Raw genomic sequence first — 19049 nt, 5'->3', positions numbered from 1 at the left:
CTCTCTAATAGCCTAAATAAGGAACGGTCTCTTAAAATGAATATTTTTGACTTGGATTGATGTTTAATTTTTATTTGAATTCTTTTTTTTTGTTTTGCTTAACATGATTATTTTAACTTGCCTAACTTATATTCTATTTTATTTTATTTTTTTGTTTTATTTTATTTTATTTATCTTGTCTTTTCTTGGCTTCCATACAAATTGATATGCGTATTGATTGGTCGTCTGTCCCGTTGAAAAAAAGGAGGCGGGGTCACGAGCGGGACAAGGGTTGCCGTGGCAACTGTAACCTAACGTAACGTCCGTTGATTTAAAAACCCTTCAGGTGCTGCTGTCGTCCCGCTGAGGTAACAGAGACGTTATGTTGTAAAGAAATGTTCGTTACTTGTAGCTAAACACAGACGACTGAATTAAAATAAGTCTCTTTTATAGAAAGAAGATGGAGTTTGAGACGACGGAGGCTGTACGCTCGACGCCGAGTCGCCACGAAAAAAGTTTGGGGCTCCTCACGATGAAGTTTGTGAGCCTGCTTCAAGAGGCGAAGGATGGCGTCCTGGATCTGAAAGTGGTCAGTGAAATGGCGACAGCTGCCGGCTCAGTGTTGGTGTTTTGGGGCTGTTTGGGGGTGAATTAGTCGGTGTTTCTTCAGTGCCACAGTGGGAACAAAGGACTGTCAGTCACAAACGGGGCCAGTCAGGTGCTTTGATTTGCTTAACAGGTGGAAGAGCCGCCGCCATTACTGTTTTGCGGGTTAACAACAACCACATGTACTCACTTACAAGCTGCAAAAAAGGTGTTTACAGAGGGTGTAGCTACCAGTTTGCATTCAGGTTGTTAGTGGAAATAAACCAGTTTATACAATGCATTAAAGTTTGGCAAGGAATCCCAAAAATGGTATTCTAGGATTATTGACTTAGGTAGACTAACTGAACAAATACACAAAAACAAAAAGTCATGGGTCTGTCCCATTGAGGTGCATATATATATATATATATATATATATATATATATATATATATATATATATATATATATATATATATATATATATTGAAATAACTCAAGTTAAATTAGCCTGATGAAATCATAGTGAAATTAAAATGCTAAAGCTGATTTAGTCCTAAAAAGTCGTTTTAATTGAGGTACTTAGATGGAAATTTTACTACATTAGGGACTGTTATTAATGAGACGAAAAGAAGAAAAAGAAACACAGAAGAAGGAGTTATGCTTTTTGATTTATTTTTTTTTATTTAAACTTTAAAATTTCATATTTTGAATTTCTTTTAATTACCTTCAAAACCTTGAAAGCTGCAAGTGGGTTTGAAAGACATGTCTGCACTTCCCCCAGTCAGTCAAGGAAGACGCAAGAAAAATATTTCTAGCTGTGGGAAGGGTCATGATAAAAAATAAATAAAAAAAGTCACATCTCAGCTGCCCCCCTGATAAATATAATACAGTCCTTTTGACCACCATTTGATTACCAGTTTGATACCAGTCTGATACCAGTCTGAGCTGTCACGCACAGTGATGCCTAATTGGATGATAACACCTTTAAACATAACAATATCTTATTTTGACCCAGTGTCATATATAGTTACATCACAAAGTGTCCCTCTATCATCTCTAAAATGACTCTTCTTTCTGATGGCTGTTGGCTATCTGATAGATATGAAGTGTGAATGGTGATATTTTTTCACCCCCTTCCTCTAAAACATCAACACTGTGATGAACTTTGTTGCACCGTTTTGCTGCCCTTAGTTTTTAAGCTATTGATGCATCTTTGCCGGACCCACCTGAAGTCTACCTCCTTTTCATCACGCTGATAAGTTGTTTTCCCTCCCTTCTTGCGCGCCAAAGCTGGGTAATGTTTACACAGCAGGCTCCTTACACCCTTTCCCTCCTCCTTCCTCCTCTGCTATTGTATAACTGTCCTCTTCTGCCAAAGGGGTTTTATTTTCTGTTTGTGCAGCTTAATTGACCAAATCCTTCATTTGTTGGCTTTGTTTGAATCACTTCATGAAATATTTTCCACAGAAATTTTGTGTTTTTGTTAAATCCCGGCAAAGTGTCTGTGATGTTTCATGTCAACAAGGGTTCATATTAAGCTGCCACTCAGTAAGAGTCTTTGTGGAAATGTCTGTCTGAATTAACAGGCTGCAGACAGCTTGGCAGTGAAGCAGAAGAGGAGGATATACGACATCACTAACGTACTGGAGGGTGTGGGGTTGATTGAGAAGAAAAATAAGAACATAATCCAGTGGAGGTTTGAGAAAAACTTTTTATTTTTTAGAATCAGTTAAATTTTTCTGCCTTCAATATCTTTAAGCTCTTGTCAGTGGGAATGATTTTAAAGAGGTCCCTATTCCTCTTCACATGAAAAGTAGCAACTTCTTTCTAACCCTAGGCTCAGCAGATGATGAATTCAGACATTTTTATGCATTTAGCAGCCAAATCTAATTTTAAGTCGTCTGTTAACCTCACACAATGGAGCACAACATTAGAAGTACATGACTTGTGCTCATATTTAATGCATTCTCCTCTGATCATGCATTCATGCATTCTCCTTTAGAGGGGAGAACTCAGGCAGCCAAACTCAGGAGGTGCTGGAGCAGGTGAGGGTTTTGAAGGCCCAAATTTCTGAGCTGGAAGCCCAAGAGAAAGCGCTGGACAGCCAGAAGGCCTGGCTCGAGGAGATCATCAAACACCTTAACCACGATCCCATCACGAGCACATATCCTTTTATGCCATCTTGTATTAAATGGAGATGTTTTGTTTGTACTTGTTTCAAGGTTGTTCAGTTTTTGTTCAGTCAGATTCTGGTCAGTGGATTTGTGGATTTCTCTTCTTCACTCACTGATATAGAGAACAAAAGGTTGTAATTTTGCATTAAAGGGACAGCTCAAATAAATGTAACTAGATGGCACTTGGCTTTTTGGAGGTTTATGCAGGTCTGTGAATGCAGCACAGATGGAGCTCTTTATTTGTTTTTGTTTTTTTTTACGATTATTGGTTTGTTATTTAATAGGACAGCTTAAGTGTGAAAGGGGGAGGGAGAAGGGATGACATGCAGCAAAGGGCCGAGGCCGGAATTGATCCCGTGTTCATTGTGGCGATGACACAACCTCTGTGCATGGGACGCCCACTCTACCATGTGAGCTACTGGGCGGCCCGGATAGAGCTCTTCATGAGTTTTTTTCCTCAGCAGCAGTTTGTGAGTTGCAAGATGGATAATTGATCTGTTGATCCACTCAGAACTGACCAGATCAGATTGATGGATAAGAGGAGCAGAGGCGCGTAAGACCCAGTTTAGACCCAGAATGAACGGTTAAGTTTTACTTTCAACACGCCTGCCATTGTGCTACTCCGTCTGTGCCCAGAGTACTCTGCTCTCTGAGCCTGTGGTGCAGTCAGTAACGATGATTGTGTCATCCTCGGTTGAGTTGTAACATTAGCTAACTCAGTGGTGCCAGATTATCTAGCAGAGGTTACACGTCTTTTGCGCAGTGATACAGTTGGCAGGTGAAAGTTGGCAGAAAGAAAATAGTTCTTGCATGAAATTGCTAACATGATTTCTGGTGAGAGACATTGATATTTAGTTTTGCAAATTATTTTTTCTTTTTTTGGGGCGCTTTGAGCACCACAAACCAAGTACCATCTAGTTCCATTGTGTTGGGGAGAAGGCAGTCATCTCTACAGCTGATATTTCTGTTACTCTGTAACTCACACCAACGCAATCTAAATTAACTAATCACACTAAAGGAAAGAGGGAAAAAATGTGTGTTTTTAATTTTGGGGTCAACTGAGCATACGTATTTCAAACATTTACTACTAAGACTCCATGTTTGATGCCGTTGATCTTGATTTTTGTCTTTTTCTACAGTTTGTAACTCTAGTCCTCCTGAGACCATTTTATCCATTTTAGAGGGAAGAAATCTCTACTTGATCCTTGTAACATTGTTTGCTTATTGAACAGAGACAATTCAAAGAAGGGAGGATTAAAAATATAATTGCTACTGTCAGTCTCTTGTGAAATCACAGCCAGGCTAATCTTGACTTGCAAAATGCTCACAGTCTTGTTTTTCCAGTTTATTGTCTCCATTTTCCTCCCATAAGTAATCCTGCTCCTATTTCCTTAACACCTCCCCACTTATAAATTTGTCACACATGAAGACATCTGCAACGCCTTCAGCGGAGACACTCTTCTCGCTGTAGTGGCTCCTGCTGGGACCCAGCTGGAGGTACCGCTACCTGAAACGGTTGGTCCATTAAGTGATAAGACAAACAATTCAAATTTATCAAGGAATCCTCAGCCCGTATCACATGTAGCTTAACCCTTTCAATCTTGGATCAACATTAGTTTTCTTGTGCTGTGTTTGGATGCTTTTCACAATTTATTACTTTCTAACCTGAGCAAACTTGTAAGAGCTGTCCCGCAGACTTCAATAAATTATAAAAAATATATAATATGGAAAAAGGTGAAGAAAACTATATTTATAATCATCACAGTTTTATGTTTTAAATGATAATACAGACAAATATATAAACATATATTTGTATTATTTTCTGCACTTTTTTTCAAGGCCGTTTTCTTGTTTGTTTCTGTTTTATATGTTTTTCTGCTGCTTATTTTCAGGTTATGTTTTGGGCCATGTGATGTAAAAACTAGTCGTTGCCTTCTCTCCATATTTCTGAATGAAAGCAGACCACTTTGCTCAGGTTTCAAGTGGTTAAATATCCAGTAGTTACAGAACTCCGTTATAATTCATTTGGAGTCGAGATTCTGGCCACCTGATGAATGCAAGTCCAATATTCACGCTCTGCTGGTTCTGCTTTGGGTCTTAACCGACTCCAGAGAAGCTAAATGCTACACTGTGAAAAAGAACCAACACAAAGGTGCTTTCTTAAAGGCAGAAACTCAGCTGAAAGATACCAAGACGTTCTGTAGAGAGGAACTGCAACGTTGTGGGATGATTTTCTGTGGGTTTGTCATTACAACATGTGTCCACACTGCTGCTCCTCAGGGTCTGAGTGGTCAGAAGAAGTACCAGGTGAACCTCCGCAGCCACTCAGCTCCCATCCAGGTCATGCTCATCAACAGGGATTCAGACGCCACTGTACCTGTGGTCTTCCCTGTGCCACCCACTGACGACATCTGTCCAATGCCAACGCCACCCAGCACCCCCGCCAGCCTGCAGAGGTTCCCTCTCTCGACTTCTGTGTGCTCCTCCTCTAGCACCTCCTGCTCGTACTGCAGTCAGGACTCTCTCTGCTCAGACCACCAGATGGTGCTGCCAGAACATGATGAAGTGTTGACGCCGTCGTCCACCCCTCCTGACATGCAGATGGGTAAGGACAGAGACTTAGAGGATTTTAATGCTCATTCAGTTCCCTGTAGAAAACAACCACATGCAATTACTACTGACCTTTTTCTTTGCTCAAGGTCTTTTTTTATTGGTATTTAAAGTCATACAAATACAATAAATCCCAGAAAGAATTTGAGAAATATGAAACCCGCCCAAATTCAATGTGACAAGAACCCTAAGTAAGACACAAATTAAATTTTAAAAAGTGCAATCGAATAAAAACACAAAAATATATATAAATATTATTTGTCCCCCTACACACTATGTCTGACAATAACAAAAAAATAAGCCCTAACAGCGGCCCATACAAGGAAGTTTCATTTTTCCTCCCAAACTCTCTGTCATGATCTATTTGAAATAACAGCCTCCACCCCATGACTCAGAGCACATTAAGATGAAGTTCTTCTCACTTGTTTTGTCAGTTCTCACTGTTGTTTTATGTCGTTAAATAAATAGTGTTGGATATCACCGTGACGCTGGCTAATTGCTGGATGTTTCAGTTAAATGAGAGCAGGCAGAGCAGAGAAAGTCTCACTGGTGTAGACTCACGTATCAAATACCAATGGTGATATCGCCCACTGAAACAAGCCCACCAGTTGCCAAGCATCCAAAACAAATGCAGTAATTAAAAAAAAAATACCCTGCAAGTGTGTCTCGCCTCGTCTAAGAAGTAAATGGGAAGCTAGTTTCGATCTGACTACTCCATTGAGCGACAGCAAACGACAGCTAATGAAAACTAGGCATGGAAAGTGATTACTCAGCTCAAACTGTAAGATTCAATTTTCGAACTTTTCGGCACCTGATGCTGTCATATGAGCTGATTTCCTCATTCAACTGTGTGTAGAGACACTCTGTGTTGAGTTCAAAGTCGCTCCCATGTCCAAGGGAGCGACAGCATAAGCTGTGCAATAAGAAAACTATTCATGGATTTGGTTGATTATTGCTTTAAAAAGTTTGCTGTCTATCAGCTGATCAGAGAAATATCACATGTCAGTTGGTCCTGACATGTAAGAACAAGTGCAGATTTAAAAGATACACTTCTTCCATCTGTGTGTAATCATGATGTACCTGACAGTGTCAGTGGTAATGGCTTAACCAGCTCAATCAGGTTAAAGCCTCAGGAAGTTTATTTTCATAGTGCAGTTAAAAAATCACATAACCAGTGGTTGTCTTGAGCAGTGTCTCTCACTCGCTGTAATTTCTCCAGTATAAAATGATTTAATTAGGCAGCTCAGGAACAAGTCAAATTTCTATAAACCTTACACAACAGCTCAAGAGGCAAACAAAACCAAAACATCCTGAGGTAAAGCACTTAAAAAGGCCATATGGTCATTGCATTTAACAGTTATGCAGAATAATGGAGCCAATTTCAGGACACCAAGAATTTGAAGCAGTCTGTGATTTGATCTCATCATGTTTTTGCATTTGTGGATAGAAATTTGATCGACTCCAAAACAAAGGAGCTGTCATCTACATGCAAAGACAGTGAAATGAACTGGTTGATTTGCAGCACTTAAGTGGATGCTGCAAGAGAGAATACTGCTCCTGTTCTTACACATATCACACATGATGCCCTGCTTTGCCTTGTTTCTGAAGGCAAGGTAGAGAATCTCCATTTTTATTTCAAGAAACTGAATTTCAAAGAGCTTTATTGTCATTCCAAATCATGAGGTACATGAGAGGGAACGAGACAGGACTGAGGTAGCGGTAGCAGCAACTAAATAGGACACTAGCATCTAAAACAGTAGAAAAATACAAAGAAACTGAACTATATAATGTAAAAACTAAGCTAGGATAAAAACAATAAACATTTAACAGTGCAAATGAGTATTGAGTCAACATCATTGCATGGGAGCAGACTAAACATAGACTAAACTTCCAGTAAGTGTGAAACAAAAAAAAAAAAAGTAACTACTTTCTTATCTGAACCTCGGTTTCTAAGTAAAGAAGGATTCAAGATGTGTAAGCACAGATAAGTGACTCACATGCTAATGGACTGGCATTGTCAGTGAAACAGTCAGACCCCACCCCCCCACCCCCACAAAAAAGAGGAATTACCAAAACAGCAACAAAATAAACTTTCACTTAACTTTTTTTTCCCTGTTTGACAGTACAGCGCTGGAAACTATGACAAACCAAACCTATTGTGTGTTTACACATTAGCTTTACAGGACCAGGGAAAAATAACAATTTGGACTGAAAGGGGGTTATATGTGGGATTATTCCGTGGCCTTGGGCAATGACTTCCTGGACTCTTTCAAGGAAGGTGGAAACAGGAGAAGTCACTGTCTCAAGTGACGTCACACATTTGGGGTACAGCACGTGTACATGGAAATCTGGTCTGCAGATGCCCAGTAAACACCCAGCAACTCTGAGTCTTTATGTTAAAATAAAATAAACCAACCAGCTGCTGGCAGTAACTTCATATTTTTGGGACAGATATGAGAGTTATTTCATCTAAAGTAAATAAGCACCTTTTCCAAAATTTAGTAACTCTTGGCTGAATTCAAATGTCTGGACTTCAGCACACTTGCAGACCCATTTAATAAAGGTCGTCTCAGTCCACAATTGAAATTTAAAGAGGCCTCAAATTCTGCAAACTGAGTAGTCTGCTTCGGGTGCAGACTTCACCAAACTTTATAAAACTCCAGATAACAGAAGCAAAAGTATGCACGCACATCCAAACTTGGAGCACATGGCAAAAAATAGTAAAAAGGGCTAAAATGGCTTACATACTGCAGGGCCTCCAGTTATCACTTATTTTATGCACCAAAGTGACATTTTGAGCAAGATGAAGAGCTGTCTTGCTCGAAATGTCACTTTGGTGCTTTAAATAAGTTATAACTGGAGCCCTGCAGTGTGCAAGCCATTTTTTTCTTTTTTACTAAAATTCCAAATAATCCACAGGCAATTTTCCAAAGAGGCTTCACTGTATAGCTAAGTGTTATTGTTGCACCTCTGCTGCTCCCTGCAGAGTGTCACGTTCAGTCGGCAGCAGTGTTGGAGCAGCAGCAGATGGACCTGGCGGGCCCAGAGTTCCAGTCTGTACTGGACGTGAGCAGTTTGCTGAAGCTCAACGCTGCTGGAGACCACATGAAGGATGACAGAGAGGGTAAGGCTCAGTGAACGCAGTGAACACAGCTACACTGTTCTGTAATTGCATCCAGCAGTGAAGCTGGGAGGCATTTAATATTTGTCTCACATTGGTTTCAGACATGCTCCTGTAATTGTGTTAGGATCTGAGCTTGTTTATATTCAGTTTTGGTCCAAAGCATTAGGAGAGAATGGCTGAATATTACATGGATATTTTTAATGTACTGTTTTATCTAACTCAGTTATGAATTGTTAGATACTCTATAACAGTGAAATGGAAACATGTTTTTAATTTTCTTGTAGAAGCCGTTGACCTGATCGATGAGCTAATGTCCGCTGACGGTAAGAATCTTATTAGAATGGAAAAATTGTGTCATCAAATATTTGCAATTACAGTTTATTTTAAAAGATAATAAATAAAACCAAGATTCTGCAGCCATGATAGCAGCTCTGTGAGATCATACTAAAGCTGTATTAAAGCAGTGCTTTGAGCTAAATGCTTACATCTGTCTGCTAACTTACAATGACAAATGTTAATGTGCAGGTGAAAAGTTTAACACATTAGACATTGTTGTTAAGTTTGTAAGCATGCTAAATTTGCAATCAAGAAATGAATTCACTTATTGCAAAGAAGACACAAAAATAATTTTTGGTCTTCCAGTCAACTTGTTGACGTGACACTCGATGTGTTTTATTTGCAGTCCGAAATACAGTTGACTGTCTTTGTCTTGTTATTGTTTAAAGGGGACCTATTATGTGTTTTGGGGTTTTCCTTTTTTTATGTTTTGTGTAGCATTTTTGTGCTCTTAAAAGGTCTCCTAAGTAATAAAACCCAAAATCCAAGACAAAGGGTGCTCTGTCTGCCTCAGGAGGCACTGCTCCTACGCTGACTGAAACAGCTCGTTTGAGTATCACTGTTTGCTTCCGTAAGTTGGTGATATCACAATGTTACAAATAAAACAAAATGTGCATATAGGGAGCCAGCTGACCAATTAGAGCAGACTGTGATTCCAGCTGACCAATCAGAGCAGACTGGGCTTCTCAGGAGGCGGGGCATAATCTCAGACGGACTGTTTCAGACAGAGGCGCTGCAGCAAAGGGCAGTATGAGACACGTGATGTGTTTTTTTTTACATTAAGGCATGTCAGCCTATTCTTGTAGACCCCCAATGTACAAATATGATCCAGAAGATGAGCATAATAGGGCGTCTCTAACAGTATGCTTTATTATTGATGCTCCTCTCCTCACACAGGAATAGACTACAGCTTCAACCTGGACGACAGTGAGGGAGTGTGTGACCTGTTTGATGTGCAGATCCTAAATTACTGATGGCAAACAGTGCCTCTGCTGAACGCTGATAAACACTCAGGAGGCACTTTTTGCCTCCAAAGACACTTCAAAGATGCCTTTTCCCATTTTGTTATAACTGCACAATTAATACTTATACATGCCTTTGTTATTTAAAACAAACTTTTACAAACATTTAGACATCTCTGCTGTCTGCCAGACAACTTCAATTTACTACACCGGCCTTTTTCTCCAGCCAACACAAAACACAAAGACTAAACTAATTTACCATAAGATACTTATGTAACCATGAGTCATGGAGTCCAATTCATTGGTTTACTGTTTAAATATCTACAACCTCCCTGAGAAATGAAATGCCTTTTTGTGGAAGTCAGCCAGGACAAATCCTTCAGCCGCCCGCTGCACTTTTGCATGTAAGTATTTGTTTATTTCCACATCCAGTGGAAATCCTGAGACTTTAAAACTGCTTCACTTCCTATTTATGAACCGTCAGGATTGTGAGTGTTTTCCATTAACTTAATATTCACAGTAACAATTCAGTATTGGCTTCTTTCTATCGGAGTACAGGGTTGACAATCTTGTTCAGGGTATTTAAGTAACATTTTTGTTTTTTTTACATGAAAAGCATATTGTGTAAAAACCTACCTAATTCCACAGTTATATTTGAGAAAGTGGCATATTGTATTTAATGAGTGAATGTTTTAGTCACTTCTGGTGACTTTGTTCTCATGTGAAAATGCCAGAAAGATTTATTTTCTAAATTATTGTAACACTGCCATTTAGGCCTTCAGTTTTTTTATGTTTTATCTAATTAGTTATATATTTGATTAACTAATATTCTTTATTTAAGAAAAACTATTCTTGGTTCTAGTTTGCTGAAACTGGTCAAGTGCCTTAACTGTAATTTAAGATGTGAATTTGCCATGTTCCTGATCTGAAGTATCAGATGTTCAGAGCCTTGAGTGGCATTTTTGTACTTTTATAGTTTTCTATGATTACAAGAAGTCATGTTTTTGTTACATTTGGTTGTTTATTTGCACGTATTTGAATGTTGTTTTTTTTTTCAATAAATGGATCTAATCTTGATTTACAGGCTTTGGTTTTCAACTGATGATCATAGTTTCATTTAAAAATATAGATGAAAGTAAGACAACAAATCATTTTAACATGTAGTTTATTTGACTTGTTTTGTAAAACTTGTCTGAAAGTTGTTAAAGTTGTCTTAAACCATACAAAAGACTTTGTTAACCACCCATTCTGTAATAGTTTTTTTTTTTTTGGCTGAGTGAAATGTTTTGCTCAGTTAACAGATGGCAAACCTCTGTTGAATGGTTTCCACATGTGACTGCACGTGTGCCAGAGCATGACCTGAAGCATCAGCTTATTTGTTCCAGCTGGGTTACAGGAAGACAACTAAAAAAAATCCAAATGATCTTTTTTTGTCTAATCTTATCTGTGGGGAACTTTAAATTCTTAAGGTCAATGTGTTACTTTTTTTTTCGGAGAGATTGATGATGTGACAAACCGCAGCATGCATTGAGTCTAAGATTAACAATAACATGCAAAATATTTAAACTATGTAGCGCTGTGTTCATGTCTCATTTACAACTGAGACAATATTTTTTTTTCTGTAACCTCTGAAGCAAAAATAATGCCGACTTGTGTTTATCTAAATAAGTACAGAGTTTGTTAATACTGGACTTTCCACAAGTGCACAACTAAAGGTTTGGATTTCAGAAAGTCCTCTCGCGGGTAAAATCAGTCTGAGAAAAACATTGGTAATTAAGAAATAAGATTTGCAACTATCCAAAGAAAAATGTTCAGCATGTCATAAAAAAATGTTACTGCAGGTTGTTTGTCAGTGTTGTGCAGACATGGCCACAAAGATAAACTATGAAGTTCATGTGCAGTAAATGTGCCTCAGATGTTCGCGGGAATTCAGGAAACTATTAAAGCTGCGGTTTTCCACATAAAAAGGAGTTTAATCCCACTCAGTGGAGATTTGGCAGAAGTCTCTGCAAGTAACACCACCAGATCAACCCAGCTGATACATGTTATCTGTCATTTTTTAGGAATTCACCTTGAGCTGAAAAAAAACTACATGATTAAAAAGTACATAGTTCAACTGGAACAATATTAAAGATCCAAAGTCTATGTGTACTACATCAGGAGTATTTATTTAAGATGATTACAATTAAAACAAACATTATTTCAAACAAGTTGCAATTAGAAAGTTGTTCCTGTCTAATTAGTTTCACAAATAGATCTCATTTTTCTTCTTGTTTTTTCTTTTTCTTTTTAATTTGTGGCCCTATAGTGTGTAATGAACAGTCTCAAGTATTCATCTGATCTGTGCTTTGTACTGTGTGGGCAGCTGGAAAAGGGTTCAATATTTCTTTGAAATCTTTGAAATCTGCCCCATAGATCTGAGGCAGTCCCACACATTTAAACTTGTAAACTATTCTGTAAACAGTGTTTTTGATTGTACAAAACTTTCCGTATAACAAGTTTAAGTCAATGTTTACATAGTTAATAGTCATGCCAACTACACAGGTGAAATGAAATACTGTTTTCACAACGTAATCTCACTCCCAGGTCGTCAAATGCAGACAGTCAGTTACCCTCAGATACGACAGTCCAGGTACCTGTTCAGTGCCCGAGCGTTTCCTGTTTGCAGACACAGACAGAGTGTACATCCCACAGGGGTCGATATCAAAACGCATTTTACTCACTTTAAAAAAAGGCCTACCTATAAATATCAGTATCAGCCTTAGTGGATGCTGTATTTAGAGTATTCTCACTGTTTTACCTCAACGTCACACAAACTTTTCCTTTGCAGATGGTCAGCTGTTCAGGTCAGAAAGTACTGTTAGCAGCTGTTACAGGATCCTACTGAAACAACATCATGTTGAAAATACTCTCACTACTGCGTCCACTTACACTGACATTGTATTTTTAAGGTAGGCCTTTTTAAAGTGTTTTAATAATGTGTTAATGTGTTTTGATATCAACCCCTCTCCACAGCATGGTAATGCTGAGCTGTGTATGCCACATCTGTTTCTACAAGCCGGGAGTGCGCCGACTGCCAGCTACTGCATGAAATACATACATGACTATACATTAGTATCTCATACAGCCCCACTCTTTTCCAAGAAAACTTAAAATACAGCTAAAAACATAATTGTTAGGCAGGTTAGGCAACAAAAGTAAATACTTCCAAATGCTTCACAACCAACTGCATTGTATCTTTGAAATACTCAGTACACACACATTGAAGTTGGCAGCAACCTAAAGCTGCAAACAGAGTCTGTGTGGCAGGTAAAAAACCTGCTCTGCCTACGTGACGTGTGGTGGCTGTGCCTCGTGCATTTCAGTTGTAAGGCTTGGGAAAAAACATCATGGTTTGGCTTTAAATATGTACGTTTGTTACTTAAGTGATGTAACATGTAACACCCTTTTTCATTCATCATGAACAACAGAAAAAATAGAATTATTCTTTGGTCTTGATAAGTAAACAAGAATACTTTGCTTAAAGCCATCTTTAACTAACCGGATGAGGAAAACGCAACCGACAACCTCCTGTTTACAGTGTGGAGGGAATAATGATAAAATGTCAGTGGAGTTTTTGTACATCTTGATGATTTACATGTGTACTTCTACTGCTGTTGTATCTGCTTCTCTGTTATACTAAATACGTAGCATAACGCACCACTGCTGATTCATACTGAGAATGTGTCTGTCTCTGGGGATGCACTGTGGGTGTTAAATGACATCTCCATCTCTTCCCCCTCTGCAGGATTTTCCCTCCTCTTCCTCCTCTTTCTTCTCCTCTCGCCAAACTTCTTGGCCACTTTCATCATGTGCTGCCTGAACGACGAGCCGACGAAGGCGTAGAGGATGGGGTTGAGGCAGCAGTGAATGAGGGCCAAGCTCTCGGTCACCTGAGCTGCCTGATCCAACACTTTGCTCGTCCCACAGTGGGTCACTAAGGCGTAGACTGAGTCCATCGCTCGGTAGACCTTCAGTATGTTGTAAGGCAGCTGAGTGACGACAAACACGCCTACGACTGTTAGGAGGACGCGTAAAGCTTTCCACTTCTTGCCTCTGCTCTCCACTGGGAGCCCTTTTAGTGCTCGGCCAATGCTCCAGTAACAGACCACCATAACCAGGAGCGGGAGCAGGAAACCTGGCAGGACCTCCACGATCTCCAGAGCAGCTTTCCCTCCTCCAGCCATCGACGGAGGGTAGATAGCCAGACAGACATTCCTATTAGACGCAAATCTCACCTCTGACAGTATTAAATCAGGGAAACCAAGGACAAAAGCAGCCGCCCAAACACCTAAACACACCTTCCAGCAGTGTCTCCGACTGAAAATCCTCTGCAAACACCCTCTTTGGTCTTTACCCTGCGCCCTGGCTAACGCCAAGTGACGGTCCAGACTGATGCACGCCAGCAGCATCATGCAGCAGGTGAAGTTGATCGTGTAGCACGCTGACACCATCTTACAAACGGCCTCCCCCAGCTCCCAGCCCCTCGCTGCATCAGCAGCCCAGAAAGGCAGCGTGAAGAGCAGCAGCAGGTCGGCCACAGCCAGGTGGGTCAGGAAGGTGTCTGTCATGGTCTTGAGGCGTTTGTGGTAGGCGTAGACCGCCACGACCAAGCCGTTTCCTGCCAGGCCCACTACCAGACACACAGTGTACACGATGGGGAGGAAGAGGGCTGCAAAGGACCTGACGTCACCCTTCTCGCAGAGGGCGGGGTAGTCGTCGTAGCTGAAGTTGAAGCTGATGTTTTCATGGTAGTAGTAGTAGTCGTTGTCATCTGAGGCGTCCATGATCATCAGATGAAGCTGTGGGGGAGGACATTTAAATTTTTAGACAGTCACTGCTCAACTTGTACAACAGCGTACATAAAAAGAGTGGCACAATGTGGGCGCATGTGGTCAGTTACTGAACCTTAAGTCAGAGTGAAATGGCAGTAGATCTTTATCTTCTGTTAACGGACAAATTTGCCATGGCAACCTGATATATGGACGGGCAGCGCCCCTTGAGAACATGGCCAAACGGAGCCTGACGCGTCCACGATACGCCCCTGGATAGCGTCAGGTTGGAATGCTGCCATTAACATTATAATATGAGGAGCGTGAGGCTGTAGGGCGGACAGGAGGGGCGGGGCGCAAGTCTGTACCTGTTTGTAATAAGATACGCACAGGAGCAAACACTGTGAAAGTTCTTAGTTAGCTGAGATTACAAGTAAAAATGATGGAAAATGACTAGAGGGGTGTGTCACTAATTTGAAGCCTCGAGGTTAACATTTTGGTTATTTGCATCTTGTTTTTTAGGACCAAGAAGTGACCATGTTTAGGCGAGATGGTGGATCTGCCTGGAAAGACACTGCAGGTAGCGATTTGTCAATCACAAGGTAAGCAAGCCCTAAAGCATACGCTGCTCTATTGTCTGTTTTACTCTAAATAGAACCAAAATGTACTAAATTAATATCATGCTGTATTGAAGAAGACTAAGAGATTGAGAAGAAGGGTCATCCATAGACTACGATCTACAATCTGACATCTTTCTGCAACTAGCGGTGTCGCACCCTGCTTGCCATTAGAAAGAATGCAGGTTTGGCACTTTTGCATTGGTTTCACTTTTAGACAGAGATAACCCCTTAATAACCACAAATCGCATTTGACTGGACAAATAAGAAAATATTAGAATAATAATATAGGTTTTGACCTATACCACCCATAACTACAGATAAGTGAACCATAAACACAAAAACACAGAATCTTAAAAAATATGTATTTTTCATTTGAATTTGTCTCATAAATATTAAAAATCCTGCTTGAAAATCAAAATAGATTTTAGATTGTCAAATAGTCACAATGCATCTTCAGCATCAGTGTCTGGATTTAATGTTCTTGTTACAATTTAGAAATGAGATGTTTTTGTCGTACAGCTTAACTTAAAACTATGACTGGCAGAAACACTGGAAAACACTGAATGTGGAAACATAAGATCATCTACTTTGGGGAAAAAACATCTAAAGACACCAACGTCTGCAAATAATTTAGTGATTTTTAAGGTTATTAATGTGCTGTGATAACATCGTTGACATCTGGCCATTGTGTCCTGACCTGAACTGTTCCTCCCTGTTGTGCCTCCACAGAGGTAAATAATGAGCTTATTCTGCCCTATCTGCAGAGAGATAAGAGCAGAGTGCAGAGGAGTTTCTACAAGTGCAGATTGTATAAACTGTCTAATTGCCCCAGAAATCCCCCCAATGAGATGAAGAATTTTGTAATGTCTGTTTGCAGTGGTGAAAACTAAGTGGGGTACATTTACTTGAACCCTGTACTTTCAGGGTAACTTTTTTATTTAAACCTTGCCTTGAGTTTCCCCATCTTGTTTTGTTATTAAGTTATTTTAAATATTTAAAATGTTTGTATGGGTAGGAACGTGATCTTCTTCAATATTGACACATGCTTTTCTTTTCAATTGTCAGACATTTTATAACCTAATTTTGATAAGTATACCTTCCTTTTTTGGGGCTGCTATGTAATGTAGGCATTTGTTGCCAATGTTAAAGTAGCAACTTTTTCTGTAGGATTATTTTGCATTTAATCAGGCTTTCTCCAAAAGGACTTATACATGAATCTGCATTTGTAGAAGAACATGTTTGTTCAGTAAAGAGAACTGTAGGTGTCCTTGTTCTAGGATAAAGCCAGAGTGACAGACCCTGTTACAGTGACCCAAAATGTGTCATTAACGTAGCTGAGTGAACACATGTTAAGCCAAAAATAAAATTTATAGTGTGAGGTATACATGAAAATAAGCAATTAATATGGATTTAACCATAAATTTCCAACACAACATCCAAATCATAGCATGAGAATAAAGAAATGGAAAGTCTTAAGCACAAGACCCTAAATCGTGCACCACAAAAAAAGGCTACAGTGCTTTAGTAAATTATAGAGCAACTACAGAAACTACAAGACAGTAAGTAGTTAAATAAGCTCCATGCAAATACAGGTTAATGCATCAGTTGGCTAATAATAAGCCTTTAATATCTCCAATCTGATCCTTTCTCACAGGAGACTCTGCATAATTGCCCCTTTCTATGAGTACTTGTAGCCTACTTATTGTTCTTTAACTCAAGTTGTAAATACACAACTTTACTTTAAAGCCATAAAAAGCACATATGAATAACATCAATAATAATACTAAATAAATGAATAAAAAGACACTTTAGCTGCTGAGGTAATATTAGTGTAAGCAGCGGTGCAGAGGCGCCTCCAACTCTTTAAAAGAAAGTTACATGATACAGTCAGATGAAAGGGTTAATTCAAGCAGACAGGCTAATGTTTGATGGATACTCACGGTGTTTCACTCATCTATCTGTCTCGCGTTTTTGCGCCGTCAAAGTTGAGACTTTTTGTTCTGCTTCGTGCTCTCAGAGGAGGGTGCGTTTGATTTTACACCCGCGCAGGAAGTTACAAAAAACAGCTAAATGGGAGTCCTGTGCTCGTCATTAAGAGAACAAATGAAGCGAAACCAACATCTTCTTGAGAGAAACAGCCCGCGTACCCTAATGACAGAAATGTCCAAGCGGATCTGCGTGCGGCGGTTTTTCCTCCTGTGATTATTACAGCTGAGTCAGAGCTCTGACTCTGCAGGTATGAAAAAGAAACACACACAGAAAGTAACGCATGAAAGCAGCCAAAATCTCCTCAAGTACTGTACTGAAGTACAATTTTGAGGTACTTTACTGGAGTTTTTCAACTGTTTTTGCCACTATATAGCCTTCTTCCTCTACTTAACTACATTTAAGAAGTAAATGCTTTTTTTTTAAAAAAAAAAGACCAATGATCAATGATACAAAATCTAACCAACAAATAAATTAAGGCCTGATACTAGAGATTAAAATAAGATAAGAGTGAAACATCAGAGGGTGTTTAAAGCAGCTCCACCACTTTGGTACTTTAAGTACATGTACTTTTACTTGTGTACCTTTAGGGACTGTTTGTTATTTATGAGGGAGGGATTGGTGCAAAATGGAGGAGGCACTTCAATTCTATGCTCTGTAGGGATGGATGTATTTACTTATTTTAAATATCCTCGGAACAGTCCCTTACTTGAGTAAAATGCATTTAATTTGTAACCGAGTATTTCTGGTATTGGTATTTTAAGCTAATAATACAAAGAATCTGGAAGAAATAAGTACTTCTTCCACCACTGGTGAAATGCTGTTTATACACATGTATCAGTTATTCACCGACACTGTGTTAATATCTGAAGGTGACTCGGATATCAACATTTCATCCACTCAGATCTTTTCTCACCTGAATGAAGAAAACACTCGTCAGGCACACTTTAATACGAAAAAGTAACCTGGAAATGGCAAAACAGGATTTTGAAAAGATGTACACTGTGCCCTCAGGTACCTGTTTACACTACAGCGAGCAACAAAAAACATTTATTACAGATTTTTTTTCCAATACCAGTTAGTTTTATCTTGGGCAAAAGCTACAGCATAACAAATATAAGCACTTTACAGCACATCATAAAAACCATTCTGACACTGAAAATACTCAGTAGATGCGGGTAAAGTAGCATTTTCTTACATTTGAATACAATGGGAATACTACACTGGCAAGCGTCCCAAAAAGATTCAATCAAATATAAAATCTCTGATGACTAATTGCAGACACCCAAAAATCAGTTTAGAAACCAGTCTTACCGTCAGTCCGTGCAGGAGAGTCGTGAATCAGATCCAGCTGAGTCTTGTAGCTCCGCTCTGTAAACGCACTTCTGAGAAGAGTGACTCAGAGAAGTCAAGTGACAGGAGGACAAAGAGACGCCGCCACCAAGTCACTTGTCTGTGGTGTTTATTGAGGAAACCACTTATGGGGTTTTTGAACATGACTGAACATGTTTACACTGAGACAAAAGCAAAAATGTTAACAGCATTTCAACGCCAACATCATAAAATAATATAGTTTTACCTGCATTTTTGCAAACTTTGATGACACAAAGGTGGTTTAGTTCAGAAAAGCAGAACTCATGCAAAAAATAAATATTGCATCTTATATGCAATATTATGGTCATCATTATCTCCCTGTTACTAAAGGGCGTGGACCAATGGTGTGTTTACTGTGTTTAATGTAGCTAGAACCATTTGCGTTGTGGAAGATTACATTTTGGTTTTAATCCATCAAGATTTGGCAGCGGCTCAGTATTTCCTTTTTTCTTTCTCTTTCTATTTTTTAAAAAAAAGCTTCTCCT

General features: G+C 39.3%; 2 protein-coding genes across 3 annotated transcripts; one reads left to right on the top strand and one right to left on the bottom strand.

Annotated features, from left to right (window-relative positions):
- The first annotated feature begins 235 nt into the window (after positions 1 to 235).
- e2f5 (E2F transcription factor 5) lies at positions 236 to 10855 on the top strand. The gene is made up of 9 exons (XM_042498127.2): positions 236 to 347; positions 433 to 568; positions 2154 to 2263; positions 2570 to 2731; positions 4148 to 4256; positions 5022 to 5346; positions 8338 to 8475; positions 8760 to 8798; positions 9709 to 10855. The coding sequence occupies exons 2-9, from the start codon at positions 440 to 442 to the stop codon at positions 9783 to 9785; spliced, it is 1089 nt and encodes a 362-aa protein (XP_042354061.1). The 5' UTR covers positions 236 to 347; positions 433 to 439; the 3' UTR covers positions 9786 to 10855.
- A 1068-nt stretch (positions 10856 to 11923) lies between these two features.
- On the bottom strand, positions 11924 to 18146 carry ackr4a (atypical chemokine receptor 4a). 2 transcript variants are annotated; one of them, XM_042498375.2, is made up of 2 exons: positions 18107 to 18146; positions 11924 to 14614 (listed from the first exon to the last, which is right to left on the bottom strand). In XM_042498375.2, the coding sequence occupies exon 2, from the start codon at positions 14603 to 14605 to the stop codon at positions 13484 to 13486; it is 1122 nt and encodes a 373-aa protein (XP_042354309.2). In that variant the 5' UTR covers positions 14606 to 14614; positions 18107 to 18146; the 3' UTR covers positions 11924 to 13483. The 2 variants fall into 2 exon arrangements, with proteins under 2 accessions (XP_042354309.2, XP_042354307.2); XM_042498373.2 differs by lacking the exon at positions 18107 to 18146 and adding an exon at positions 17145 to 17383.
- Positions 18147 to 19049: the final 903 nt, after the last annotated feature.

Source organism: Plectropomus leopardus, chromosome 12 (genome assembly GCF_026936395.1).
Source record: "Plectropomus leopardus strain MGB_pleo_1.0 chromosome 12, ASM2693639v1, whole genome shotgun sequence".
NCBI classification, from domain to species: domain Eukaryota; kingdom Metazoa; phylum Chordata; class Actinopteri; order Perciformes; family Serranidae; genus Plectropomus; species Plectropomus leopardus.
Note: the sequence above shows the minus strand (reverse complement) of the source record. Positions and strands in the feature narration are given on the sequence as shown.